The sequence below is a fragment of the Bos javanicus genome, chromosome 16 (genome assembly GCF_032452875.1).
Source record: "Bos javanicus breed banteng chromosome 16, ARS-OSU_banteng_1.0, whole genome shotgun sequence".
NCBI lineage: Eukaryota > Metazoa > Chordata > Mammalia > Artiodactyla > Bovidae > Bos > Bos javanicus.
Genome location: NC_083883.1, coordinates 69,182,035 through 69,195,913, shown reverse-complemented (window position 1 = coordinate 69,195,913; position 13,879 = coordinate 69,182,035). Strand labels below are relative to the sequence as shown.

The 13,879-nt window shown below is 36.4% G+C and overlaps 1 protein-coding gene across 5 annotated transcripts in view; it reads left to right on the top strand.

The window, feature by feature from the left end:
• The window catches only part of KCNK2 (potassium two pore domain channel subfamily K member 2), a 224,337-nt gene that overhangs the window by 121,940 nt on the left and 88,518 nt on the right, over nucleotides 1-13,879 (top strand). For all 5 annotated transcript variants that reach the window (XM_061383510.1, XM_061383512.1, XM_061383511.1 and 2 more), the window contains exon 3: nucleotides 4,494-4,611. In XM_061383510.1, coding sequence (XP_061239494.1) covers nucleotides 4,494-4,611 — 118 coding nt within the window. The remainder of the gene's footprint in view (nucleotides 1-4,493; nucleotides 4,612-13,879) is intronic.

Sequence of the window (13,879 nt, the reverse complement as noted above, 5' to 3'; positions counted from 1 at the left end):
TTTACCCTAACCTAAAAAATACAGCTTATTCATAAATTGTCAATATGGTTGTTCATAAAAGTTGTCTGTAGTGGAAAAGTGAGTTTGTATTGTACATGAGGTGATTGTTGCTTTAATCACATAATATGGCACATACAGGAACACTTCTCAGAAAGGCATTTGTTAAGTGCTCTGATGGCCCGAACTGACATTGAAATTACAGAGTCTCTTAGGTCTGTGTCAGTGCCCTCACCAAGGGCATCTGATATCCTTTGGATGTTGACCAAGGGACCTTGTACAAATAGATAAAATAAATTTATCAGAATATTTCAGAGAAAGGACCTCATGGTAGACTCATTCTCACAGTGATTTGACATGTTCCTGGTTCCATCTAAAGCTTCTGTTGCAATAATCACAGCTCTGTGATAACTATTTACAACCCACACATTGCCAGACATTACTGTCTCTAAGTCTACATGTGCTTCTTTTGGATTTAAATAATTTGTGGAACTTATCCAACTGTCTGGGTGATGCTGCGAACCTTGTCATCGACAAGCAAAAGAATAAACTAAAATGATGATGCTGGCTATGGATGTTATATTGTCAGTTGTTGGAGGACTTAGCTGGCTTCTAGGGAATAAAATAATTAATTTTACTTAATTAAGTGGAATCTACAAGACATGTCTTATCTTTTTTCAATTATATCACCCATGTTTTTACTTCCCTGTTGTCTCCCCATTGCCTAGCACCATAAACAATTGGTAAATATTTTTGAATAAATGAATATGTTGAAGATATACTTTTTAATTAAAATACAGTTAACATACAATATTATATTCGTTTCAGTTGTAAATCATAATGATTCAACATTTAAATATATTACAGAATAATCATCCTGATAAATCTAGTAACCTCCTGTTCTATACAAAATTATTAGAGTGTTACTGACTATATTCCTTTTGCTATATATTACATCCTGGTGACATTGATTTTATAAGGAAGTTTTTGCTGTATATTACATCCTGGTGACTTATTTATTTTATAAGGAAGTTTTTGCTGTATATTACATCCTGGTGACTTATTTATTTTATAAGGAAGTTTTTGCTGTATATTACATCCTGGTGACTTACTTATTTTATACGGAAGTTTGTACTCTTAGTCCCCTTCGTTTACTTCACTCAGCTCCCTGCCCCTCCCCCTCTAACAACCACTAGTTTGTCCTTTGTATCTATGCTTTTGGTTATGTTTTGCTTTATTTTTCAGATTTCATATATAAGTGAAATCATATGGTCTTTTTCTTTCTTTCTGACTAATTTCACTTAGCATAATACCCTCTAGGTCCATTCATGGCAAGATTTCACTCTTTTTTATGGCTGAGTAATATTCCATTGTACACGTATCCATTTGTTTATTGATGGGCCCTTAGGTTGCTTCCGTATCTTGACTATTGTAAATAATGTTGAATTGAACATAGAAGTCCATGTATCTTTTTGAATTAGTGTTTTTCTTGTTTTATGAATAAATACCAAGAAGTAGAACTGCTGGATTATATGGTAGTTCTGTTTTTAATTTTTTGAGGAATTGCCATATTGTTTTCCAGATTGGATGCAGAAGCATATATTAGAGTGTAACTGTTTTATATTAAGCCTGGCACTTCAGAGATTTATAAAATCCTAAAACAATGCCTGTCTTCTCACTAAATCTTTGTTTTGGAAAACATAATTCTTTTTCATAAAAATGTGTTAACACATTGTTATTTTTATGTGAATTAATCAAAACATTTGAAAGTTAGAAATTCAACCAAAAATGCAAGTATCAATAGTTGTAACTCACATTCCTATGTTCCTGGATGTCTGCAATATTTTTTGAGACTGTAATTGTTTTTGAGATAAAAAATCTGAGAGTTGCTGGCTCAGAGAAGGGAAATACATATTTGTGTTTGTGTGCATGCTCAGTCACTCAGGTTGTCCCACTCTTTGTGACTCTATGACAATAGCCCGCCAGGCCCCTCTGTCCCTGGGATTCCCCAGGCAAGAATACTGGAGTGGGGGGCCATGTCCTTCTCCAGGGATCTTCCCAACAAAGGGATTGAACCCAAGTCTCCTGCGTTGGGAGGCAGTTTCTTTACCACTGAACCACCTGGGAAGCCTGTATTTGTCTGTACAATAGCAATAACCAATTGTAATTTAAAATATAAAAAAGTAAAATATCTAAAAATAGCCTTACAGGTCTATGTGAGGTATAATAAAAAACGCTCTATTTCAGAATATGAAAGAAGATTCAGTAATTGAAGTTTCACACCATGTTATTTGATGGGAAGTTTCACTATCATAGTCGTATTCATTTTCCTTACTTAATTTATAGATTACACATATATCTAAACAGCAAAAATATTTTAAACCTGTGAACATGAAAATTTCTATAAAATTTAACTAAATACTTCTAAAGTTTATGTGAGAATAGTAGGTTAGTAGCTGCAAAAAATATTTTTCAATATTTTTAAGGAGACCTGCTTATCTGATATTGTATTCGTAGTAGAGAGTCGGATAAACAAAATCAGTGATCTCAAAACTAGCTTCTTTGTGTGCTATGCATATATGTGCACATATGTATATTCATGTGCATTTAGTATATGTTAAAGGAAACATTAGCACTCAACTTCGCTCACAATAAAGGATGTATAAATGTAAACGATTCCTATCAGTTCGGTCAAGATAGATTATTAATATTAGAGGTAAATTGCATTTGTAAATTGCTGTGGGGGCAATTATAAATTGTAACTGCCTTCTTGGATAGCTACTTGCTACTATATATCAAGTACTTTAAAATATTCATAATCTTCAATGTGGCAAATTTATTTCTAGTAATCTCTTCCACAAAAATATTCAGAAATGAAAAAAATATTTATACACAAATATGTTCGTAACAGCAGTTTTTATAATTAAACAAATTTTAGAACAGCATGTATGTCTACATATATGGCAGTGATTAAGTAAATGTGGTAATTGCAAGGAAAACCACATGTAGAATAATATTAAATAAAAATAGAGAATACATTTCATATAGTGCATAAGGCTGGCTATGTAGAATGTATAACAGAATGCCTGGAGTAGACGCCTTAATACATTAACTGTAGTTGTCTCTCAATTCTGGAATTGTGAGTAGTTTGTATTATCTTCTTTATTCCTTTCTGTATTTTCCTAAACTTTTTAAACAGTGAATACATACTGTTGTTAAAGTAAATAAAAGCTTACAATTCAATTAACTCTTGACGTTTCAACCTATAGATTAAGACAAGTCAGACAAATGAAATTTTATATTGCATTTCAGCTTGAGATTATCTGCTCTTCTACATCTGACAGTAAGTTCTTTGGGTAGTACATCCATTTTCCCAGTGTAGTTTTTATCCATTTGCCAATAAACTGTATGACTTTAAACAAGTCACTTTACCTCTCTAGGTCTTTAATTTCCTTGCCTATCAAATGAAGTTCCTTCCAATTTTAAAGTCTGGAAATTGTGTGATAAATATTTAAAAACTATATTTCCAACAGAAACGTCTTTTGCCACAATCTGTATTTATCTCTTTCACTATACATTTTCTCCTTATTCTCTTCTGTGTTTGTGTTTCTGGAGCTCTGTCTTCCCTCCCTAACATCTGATGATTGAGAAGGGATTATAATATCATCTTTTTGTCTGTCTCCCAGTATTACTACTCAAGGCAGTATCTAGATTCTAGTATTCTTGTATGAATATTGTTGACTGTCATTTACAAGTCATCGGTGATGTGCACAGTCATAGAATTTACAAAAATCTGTAGAGATTCTAAGAATCTCGATATCAATGGATTGACTTACGCTTGATGGTGAAGGGCAGTTGCCTGTTCCTTGTCGTCTTAGCCTGTACTGTCGGACCTTACTGATTTTATCATGAGTTTGAGCAAACTCCGGGAGATGGTGAAGGACAGGAAGCCTGGCACACTGTAGTCCCTGAGGCTGCAGTGTCGGACACGATTTAGCGATTGAACAACAACAACTGATTTTATACTCTATACTGTTGTACACAATCCAGGATTGGATACTTATATTTACCATTCAAAATGACTAGCATTTTAGAAAAACTTTTTTTTTTGATGAAGCTATTATATACTACTTAAATTGTAGTTGGCAATCTGATATTTTTAACTCGGTGGTGCTTATTAAAATTATTGCTATATTTAGTTGTTAATTCAAATAAATTTCTAACAGTGGTACCAGATGACATTATGAATGCATATCATAACACTATATGATAAACTTTATGCAGATCCATTCTCTTGATATCAAATATACTTTTCTTATAATTTAATGTATTCAGTTCTTCAGTGTAAAGTTTTAATCTGTAGTGTATACTTTAAATGGAAGGGTAGACCTTAGAGTTGATGCTTTTTGACTAATGGGTTGTCTGGGGGGAATATTTGTTGTTTGATGTCTCCATGTGATTCATGTGTACTGATACATTTCTTTTTAAACTTGCAGCAAATAGTGGCAGCAATAAATGCAGGGATTATACCTTTAGGAAACACCTCCAATCAAATCAGTCACTGGGATTTGGGAAGTTCCTTCTTCTTTGCTGGCACTGTTATTACAACCATAGGTAGGAGACAACTTATTTTGTTGTTTAATTTTGGTACAGCTTGTGAGTTAAAATTCATTTGTTTGAATTTTTTTACAGTTGGTCAAAATGGTCTTCTCGAGGTAGAAAACTAGAGTCTAGTAAATTGATTTTGAAAAGAGAGTTTGAACAAAGGAATGATGAAAATGAATTACTGATTCAGAATACCGAGTTGTTTAAAATCCACCCAAAACTCGGGAGCAGTTCAGTTGAGTCCTTTGACTAATGGACAAGAACATCAAGAAATGGCTTGAAATGATGATTTTGGTAGAGGGGACAAACAAGTAGTTTAAAATTGTCCTGCATCTTTGATTCTTTAGTACAGAAAGAAATGATTTGAGTACAGTTTTGACATTCTTTTCATGAAGTTCTTATTGGATATCACTTTCTTCAACTTATAAAATTTAACTCTACATTTTAGCAGATTGTTCTATTCTTATGTGGTTGTCTATTATGATTGCTTCAGACCTTTTTATGCATTATGTTTTTCCAGTAACACAAATCTGTAAAAAATTAACAGTGAAATATGAGGATTACAAAAAGAATGAAACGTTAAGCCCTTGACCTTTTATCTTTTCATCACATTGAATGTCATAGTGTTTGAAAGTGGAACATGGTCTCTTTTTTGGGACTGACTGCATCCACTCAGCATCCCCTAGGCAGCAGAATGGGTACATGTAGGCAACTTCTTTTCTGTTATTCTTCAGTGCCCAAGAAATATTCCGAGGATATAAACACAGACCCCATAGTGAAAGCTATGCTTGCCATGCTGTGAGAATTGGGAGGGGTTACAGCTATCTTATTTCATGGAAGGAGGTAGGTTTAAAGCATAATTTTCAACGAAGGGAAGAAAATGGACCCATCACAGTTATGCCGAAAATATGTGTGCAAAAGGAATTCTCCTCTTGCACATATGCTTGTGATGAGATTTCCTCTCATGAGCCCGACCTCTGATTTGGGCATGCGAATTAATTTTCTAAAGGCTTTAATTTTATTGTTTGCCATTGGTAGATTATGAAGTGCCTACAGTTTTCAAATGAGTACTTCTGTCAAAGTCCTGAATAAGAGAACATGGACAGTTTATGGATGAACTCTTGCTTAAATTTTCCTTTGAGAGGAATTTGTAGTGTCCTGTCATTACGCGGATCCACCGTAATGCCTTTTTGTGCTGAATCACTTGCCAGTGAAATAAATACCTTAGCATGTCGATGTTTGCCTTCGTTAAGAGGTCAAAGACCTATGTTTACTCTGACATTTCCATCGGCTAGGTCAAAAGTTGTGTGGCTGTGAAAATCTGGAAGAATGGCAACCTTGATTTCTAACCATAATAATAGGTTAACTATGGAGCTTAGACGGCTTGGCCATTTCTACTATGGAAATAACTGTTTATTGGGTAAACTACTTAGAGTCTGGAAGGAAAAAAAAGCTCACAGACAGAGTGGGAAAGGTTTGTTTCTGCCCAGTGAAAACTCAAAAAGTCCACGTTATAGCTCATCGTGACCACCACTAAATTATTCTCCAAGAGACTTAGTCATTATACAGACTTACTGTTGCATCCTGTGTTTATAAACAGTCTCATTTTTTGAATCCCAAATTCAGTAAGTTTTGCAGACATATACTTCAACACATAAAAAAAATAAACCATTATTACCAGCCTTACCCCAAATTATAGCCATTAAGCACAGTAGCTGATTATTTAGGTTGTTTAGGTAGCTCCCTGACAGCTCACATCTCTTACTGTTCTACCTCAGGCTTTAATCTGAGGTTGGTTAAGTCATTCTAGGTCAGTGACATTTACTCCATGGTCTTCTACTCTAAGGTCAAGGCAGTCTGCTCTGACCTTAGACTAGTTTTATGGTCTAGGGCAAGATAAACGTTTGGCCTTTTGCATAAGTCTCCATTTGATATCCAAGTCATTATTTAATAAAATTCCGTGTAATTATTAATATTGCTAATAATTGTCTGACCTTTGAAGTGGTTTTTAGAAACTGAGGACATTGTAACCTCTAGCACTAAGCTGCGTTGCATTGGTTGTTTAAACAATGAACTTGAGACGGTCTGGGAGACTCCGTCTCAGTGGCTTCTTGTGGGGTGTCTGATACAGGCAGTGTGTCATGGAGCTGCACTGGCGGACACTGGCCCAGATTTTTCTGCTTAGTGTAGACAATTTATCTAAGAAGTCAAAGTGACCCTTACTATTCATTACAAATATGCCCAAGAGAAGTTCAGTTATATAAAATAGAATGTTAAAATTTAGGGTCTAACTTAAGAGAATCTCTTCATATATCTACATGCTCTTTCCAAAACCATACCCTTCTAACCCTTCACAAATTCCATTTTACAGTGGCACAGGCTAACGTACGTTGTCGACAATTCTTTTTCTCTCATTCCTTACTCCCAGTTCATCAGTCAGTCCTGCTGGCTATGCCTTTAAAGGAGATCTAGAATTTAACTACTGCTCCCCATTCAAACTGCCATCATTTTGGCCCACGCTGGCATCATCTCAGCGCCAGCATCCCCGTATAGAGAAACCTTTGGTCCTGAAATACTCTCTGGATTCCAACTAATTCAGAGCAAACACTGTTCTCCATTGCTTAGGTCATCTAGTAAGATGCACGTTCTGGGATTTTTGTGTATTTGAGTCTTTTCTGTATCCCCCAATACCTGACACATAGTGGATGCTTAATAATTATTTTTGGAATTAAAAAACAGATGGAGATTCTAAATGAGATGAAGTACAGCATGTTGGAAATTACATAACATTCCATTGATAACTTATTACACTAAATTCTTAATTCCTTAAACAGGTTACTAACATTTTTGCTCATTTATTTATTCAGTAAATAATAAAACATGATTTGTCTCCCACTGTAAAGATAAGAGGTAAATTATTTGGGCCCAAGTGGCACACAGACCAGTCAGGGAGATCAGTAGGCAAATTGTCATTTACCATATAGCCTGCCAGGTGCTATGGCTTAAGGGTATTTGATGCAAATGTACGGGGAAGATTCCCTAGAAAAAGAAAGAATACTGGCAACCCACCAGTATTCTTGCCTGGAGAATTCCAGGGACAGAGGAGCCTGGCAGGCTACAGTCCATGGGGTCACAGAGAATTGGACACAACTGAATAGCTAACACTTCACTTCAGGTAATTAAAGGCATTAATAAAATGAGAGCTTTGTAGTCATCGGGGGTTCATGTGGGAAAGATTAGGGGTAACAGAGTATGATCTGTTTAGGAACTGTTGTTGAGTTGCTCAGTCGTGTCCAATTCTTTTTCAGCACTATGGACTGTAGCCCACCAGACTCCTTTGTCCATGGGATTTCCCAGGCAGAAATACTGGAGTGGGTTGCCATTTCCTCCTCTAGGGGAATCTTCCTCACCCAGGGATCGAACCTGCACACCCTGCATTGCAGGCAGATTCTTTACCACTAAACAACCTGGGAAGCCCGTTTAGGAATTACAGGCCATCCAAAATGGTTGTTTGTAGTTGAAGGGATCATCTTTAGGACTGTGTAAATCAAGTCAACATAGTAGCTCCTACTGAAATCTATGCTACTTTTGCTGCTGCTGTGAGTGTAAAAGGAAATAAGAACACCGCTTTGGTTTGCGATCTAATTTGGGAGATAAAATTTACGGTTAGGAAATAATGGAATAATAACAGAAATAGGTCTTGTGGAATCAAATATTACATGGAATGATTGTTTCAGTGCTATAAGAAGAGAAAAAGGAAAGAACATGTGGGCTAGAAGAGGAGGAAAAGGCTTAATTAGAGAATTGGGTTTGAGCTATGCTTTGAAGAAAATGTTTTGGTTTAGATTGGTGGAGGGAATAAAGGCCTCCTGGTCTGTGAGAGAGCTAAGCAAAAATACCAAGAGAGAATGAGCCTGACTTATTTTTAAGACAGAGTAGTATTCAAGTAGACCAGAGGAATTGTTTAACTGGGTAGTGGGAAATGTTATTGACTGATTCAAATGGGAAGAACACAGTTGAATATAGTTTGATTTTTGAGAAGTTTGGACCTACTGTACTAAGAACAAAGGAATTTTTTTTTTTGGAAAGTGAGTTAATAGGTTAAAAGTAACCTTAGAAGATGCATCTGTGTGGAATAGAATATGTGGAGACAGACAGTGAGGGAATAGTTAAGAGGCCTTTACCGTGATCCACAGAAGAGTCAGAGTATTGACTGGGAGGATTGGAGCTGGTGTTGAGAAATGGGATTAGGACAAAAGGTTGAAATAATTAGATGCAAGAATCAACAGGCCTTGGGGAGTAATGCAATGAAGAGAGAGGTGTCCAAACGTTGACTGTTGAAGTGAATATTTAGGCAGCAGGTCAGTACAGTTCATAGGCAGTGCTAGTTGATGCTGTGAAGAAAAAGAAGTTTAAAAAAATGGTCAATTAAAATAAATAAATTGATTTTATTTTAAATGGCCGAAAATTTATACATGTTGTTGTATTAGGAAGCTTCATTTTAGTTGTTTTCCTTCCTCAATTTTTATTTGTTGGTTTATTCTTTAATTCAGACAGACTAGAAAGACAAGGTAAACAGGCTCCCTCCTGGAGAGCTTGGCTTTGAGGAAACCCAAAATCAGTCAGTGCCCTGAAAAACAAGACCATTATCAATGGTGATAAGTGCTCCATAAAAATTCATGTGGGGGATGCAGAGTCGATAGTGGAGTGGGAGGTGCTCGAGAGCAGGCTGATTCAAGAGCTCTCAGAGCAGGTAATGGTTAAGCTAAAGATTAAAGGATGAAACAAAATCAGCCAGGGAACCAGCATACATGCGTGTGTGCTCAGTCGTGTCCAACTCTTTGCAACCCCATGGACTGTAACCCACCAAGCTCTTCTGTCCATGGGATTTCCCAGGCAAGAACACTGGAGTGGGTTGCTGTCTCCTTCTCCAGGGAGATCTTGACCCAGGGATCGAACCTGTACCTCCTGCAATTGGCAAGCCTTGGCACGTGGATTCTTTACTGCTGAGCCACCCAGGAAGCCCAAGGCAGGAAGAGAAGAATGCAGAGATAAGTTCAGGCAGAGGGCACAGCATGGCAAAGAAGAAGCAAGGTTAGCAAGATGAACGGGGGCCGGAGCATGTTAGGACCTGATAGTTGTGACAATGTCCTCAATTCCGTGGGAAGCCAAGGAAAAATTTCAGCAGAGTCCTAATGTGACTCATGTTGCTGTTCAGAGGGCAAAAGGGAAAGCAGGAAGGCCATTGCGAAGGTTATTGCATTAATCCATAAGAGAGAAAGCAACATAGAGATTGTCATGCTGAGTCAAGTAAGTCAGACACAGAAAGACAGATGGCATATGAGATAGCTTATATGGGGAAGGGGATCTAAAACAAAAGAGTATATATGAACTTATTTACAAAACAAAAGTAGAGTCATGAATGTAGAAGACAAACTTATAGTCACCAGAGGATAAGGGAGGGGAGAGGGATACACTGGGAGTTTGGGACTGACATATACACACTGCTGCTAAGCTGCTAAGTCGCTTCAGTCATGTCTGACTCTGTGCGACCCCATAGACGGCAGCCCACCAGGCTCCCCCATCCCTGGGATTCTCCAGGCAAGAACACTGGAGTGGGTTGCCATTTCCTTCTGATATACACACTACCATATATAAAATAGGTAACTAATAAGGACCTACTGTATAGCTCAGGCAACTCTACTCAGTACTCTGTAATGGCCCATATGGGAAAATAATCTAGCAGAAAGAGTGGATATATGTGTATGTATAACTGTTTTTTGAAATTGACACAACATTGTAAATCAACTATATTCCAATAAATTTTTTTTTTCAAAAGAGAGTTTATGAATGGAAATATACTTGTCTCTGAGAATGGTGCCATGGGAAGTTTAATGTTTTAAATTTTAAGTTCTTTTAAAGCTAATAAGAAATCACTTAAACTCTAGGAAAGTCTGTTGGCAAAAGTGATGTAATGGAAAACTGTATTCTATTTTGAGGTCAATTTAAAGATTAGAATAAGATGTAAGGTGATTTTGCTCCCAGAAGGCATTAAAATATAATAAAATTTTCCCCAGTGGAAAGTAAATTGAAATGCCAGAGCCAGGATTTGCCCAAGCTTATCAGTGAATCATCATGATCTCTGAGTGTCAGAATGCGAATAACAAGATAGCACTGGGGTCTATAGCAACTTCAGAATCTCAAAGCAGCATGTTAGGTCTTATGGAAAACATTTCCTTGGAGTAATGTTTCTTGTATTTACAAAGGACTCTTGTTTTCTTCCCCTTGAGTTATAGAGATTGGATTCAAGTATATAATTTCTATGTTTAGTTTTTCTGTATTTTGAGCCAGCCACCGAGTCTCTCAATTTCCTTATACCTTGATTGAATTATTGAATTGCTGAAGCTGTTAGGACAATGGTCACAGATTTTCTGCAAGCTCCTGTTTCACCTGTTTGGCATAATGCTTACCTGAGTAGACAAAAGGGAGAAAAAAACTAGAGAGTAGTTTAAACAAACAATTCCTGATAAAAAGAAAAGGTCAATTTTGAAAATGCCAAGAGTATATTGAAAAGTGTAAAGCCTTATGCATATCTTTATCAGGGAATCTAGGACCTTCCTGTTGGAAATGATAAAAAACAAACATACAACAACAACAACAAAAACTATAGCTTAAAAGGTGAGGAAAAAGTTGTAAGAGCTTTTCTGTACAATTTTGTTATCTCATGAAACCACTAACTGGACTTGGAAATGAGCAGACTTGAGGCAGTGGGGTGTAGAATTTGACAGCCAGCATTTTCCTGGGGGTGATGTCATTGCAGCTTTGGTTGTTAGGTGCTATCGTATTTATTTGGTATACCCATAATTCAGTGGCCTTTCACTAGTCTCTTGGATATTCTCTGAGACCTGCATATTGGATTTTGGGAACCCATTTTAAAGGAAAGCTGAACTTCTTTCAAGCAGCTTAAAAGGTGAATTATCCTGCAAGGTGACTTCCAGCTCTGACTCCACAATCTCCTTGCATTTTTCTTTATACCAGTTTGTTAAAGTAGATTATTCTTTTTCCAAAATCTGTAATGCTAATGCTGTGCAGTTGAAATTCAGAAGTTGAAATTAAGAAATTGTTTTGGGTCATTGCTGCTCTGTTTCTCTTCTAATCTACTAAAATGAACAAAAGGAAAACCTGTCTCAAGAAATGTATGTGTGTATATATATATATGTTCCTACCATTCAAAATCTTCACATAGGTTTATTTTCCAAGTTAAAATGCATTTCTTTCTCAGAGAAGAAAAATGCCTTCTGAACAGTAGTTAAGTTTGCAGAGTGTAAATTATATTTGATAGACAGTAAAGCAGAATTCTTACTTAAATAGTGTTAAAGACTCTAGAGCAATAATAATGAAATAGATTAGTCATCTTCTTTTCTCATTATGTATATTGGTATGTATGTTTGTCAGCCACAAAGAGGTTTGATTCAGAGCACTGAGTCCTTAGAATGCTATGCTAGTTGGAAGGAGTGTTATGGATGTAATCTTCCCAGGAGTGATCCAGTAGTGTTATGGATGTAGTCTTCCCAGGAGTGAGGCAGTGTTTATTATTATTATTTGTGGTAGCAGAATGCAGAGCAAGCAAGTGTAGATATAAAAGAAACTGAAAGTGCCAGTGAGAGGAATATGGTATCAGCATCGTAGTCATCCATATCTTGGGTGTGTTCAAGGCAGAAATTGCTTATATTCTGCAACAAAATAAACTTTCAAAAAGTTTGCATTAACATATTTTTAATCTTCTGGAAAGCAATCAATGTTAAACGGTGTGATTGTGAAATTACCTTAAAGTTGGAAGCAAAGAATTATCATGAAGTTCATGCCCTGAATAAATACAGAATCTATTTTTAATCTTGTCTTTTCTCCTTTCCCAACCACTGACATGCAGCACATTTGTCATACATTATAGGTTTTAAAGAACATATGATTGACCCCTAAATATGCAAGTATTGCTCAGAATGTGATTAAAACTATAGGTGGGATGATTATCAGAAAAACATTTTTTTAAAATTGTCTCAAGTACTGCATTTGATAGGGAAGGAATGTAATAACATTTGTCTGGGCCTGTCTACTTAAAGCTAGTAATTATGCTACATATTTGTTTTCTTCCCAATCCTTTAAAAAAAAAATCTAGACTTGTGCAATCTTACTCTTGGAAATTGGCATTGTTATTTATGTGATACTGAAAGTATAACATGATATATGCAAAAGAAGTACCTGTGCCAAATAAGGTTCATGAGTAATTATTGTGGTTTGTGTGCACATAAGGTACAATGCAAATAATTAATTTTAAACAGAAAAGAATTCCAGGCAGCCATCTTTTGGTTCTAAAGTACCACTGGAGGAAATATTGATCATATGAACTTTTGAAAGTCACAGTTCAGTTCAGTCCAGTTCAGTCACTCATTCGTGTCTGACTCTTTGCAACCCCATGGACTGCAGCATGCCAGGCCTCCCTGTCTATCACCAACTCCTGGAGCTTGCTCAAACTCATGTCCATTGAGTCGATGATGCCATCCAATCATCTCATCCTCTGTCGTCCCCTTCTTCTCCTGCCTTCAGTCTTTCCCAGCATCAGGGTCTTTTCCAGTGAGTCAGCTCTTTGCGTCAGGTGGCCAAAGTATTGGAGTTTCAGCTTCAGCATCAGTCCTTCCAATGAATATTCAGGACTGATTTCCTTTAGGATGGACTGGTTGGATCTCCTTGCAGTCCAAGGGACTCTCAAGAGTCTTCTCCAACACCACAGTTCAAAAGCATCAATTCTTCAGTGCCACAGGTCTCAAAAATGCATGTTAATTACTAATCTTAAACTTCTTTCCCTATTAACTTTATTTTTAAAGAAAAAACAACAGACAAGTGGACAAGTTTGGTTGATACGTTGTGCCTTTCCTCTCTAAGTTTAAGTTTCCCTTATTGTAGATGCTAACAAAAAATTTCCAAAGGCAAGCAGCAAGAGAAGGAAAAAGAAAGAGAGGGTATGGAATAAATCATGATCCGCTTAAGCAGCTCCTGTTCAAACAATGCAGGTTTTAATAGGTTACTTCACTGCTACCTGTGGATGACTTAATAGAAACTCTGTTTAAATTTCATTTGATGCATAAAAAAACAGATGTAGACATGACCTCCTAATAAATATTTTACTGCAAGTCAATGAAGTTCTGTATGTATTCATGTAGTTTTACTTACATTGTACCTCTCAGAATGAAAATATTTCTCCGTATTTTTTTAAAGAAGT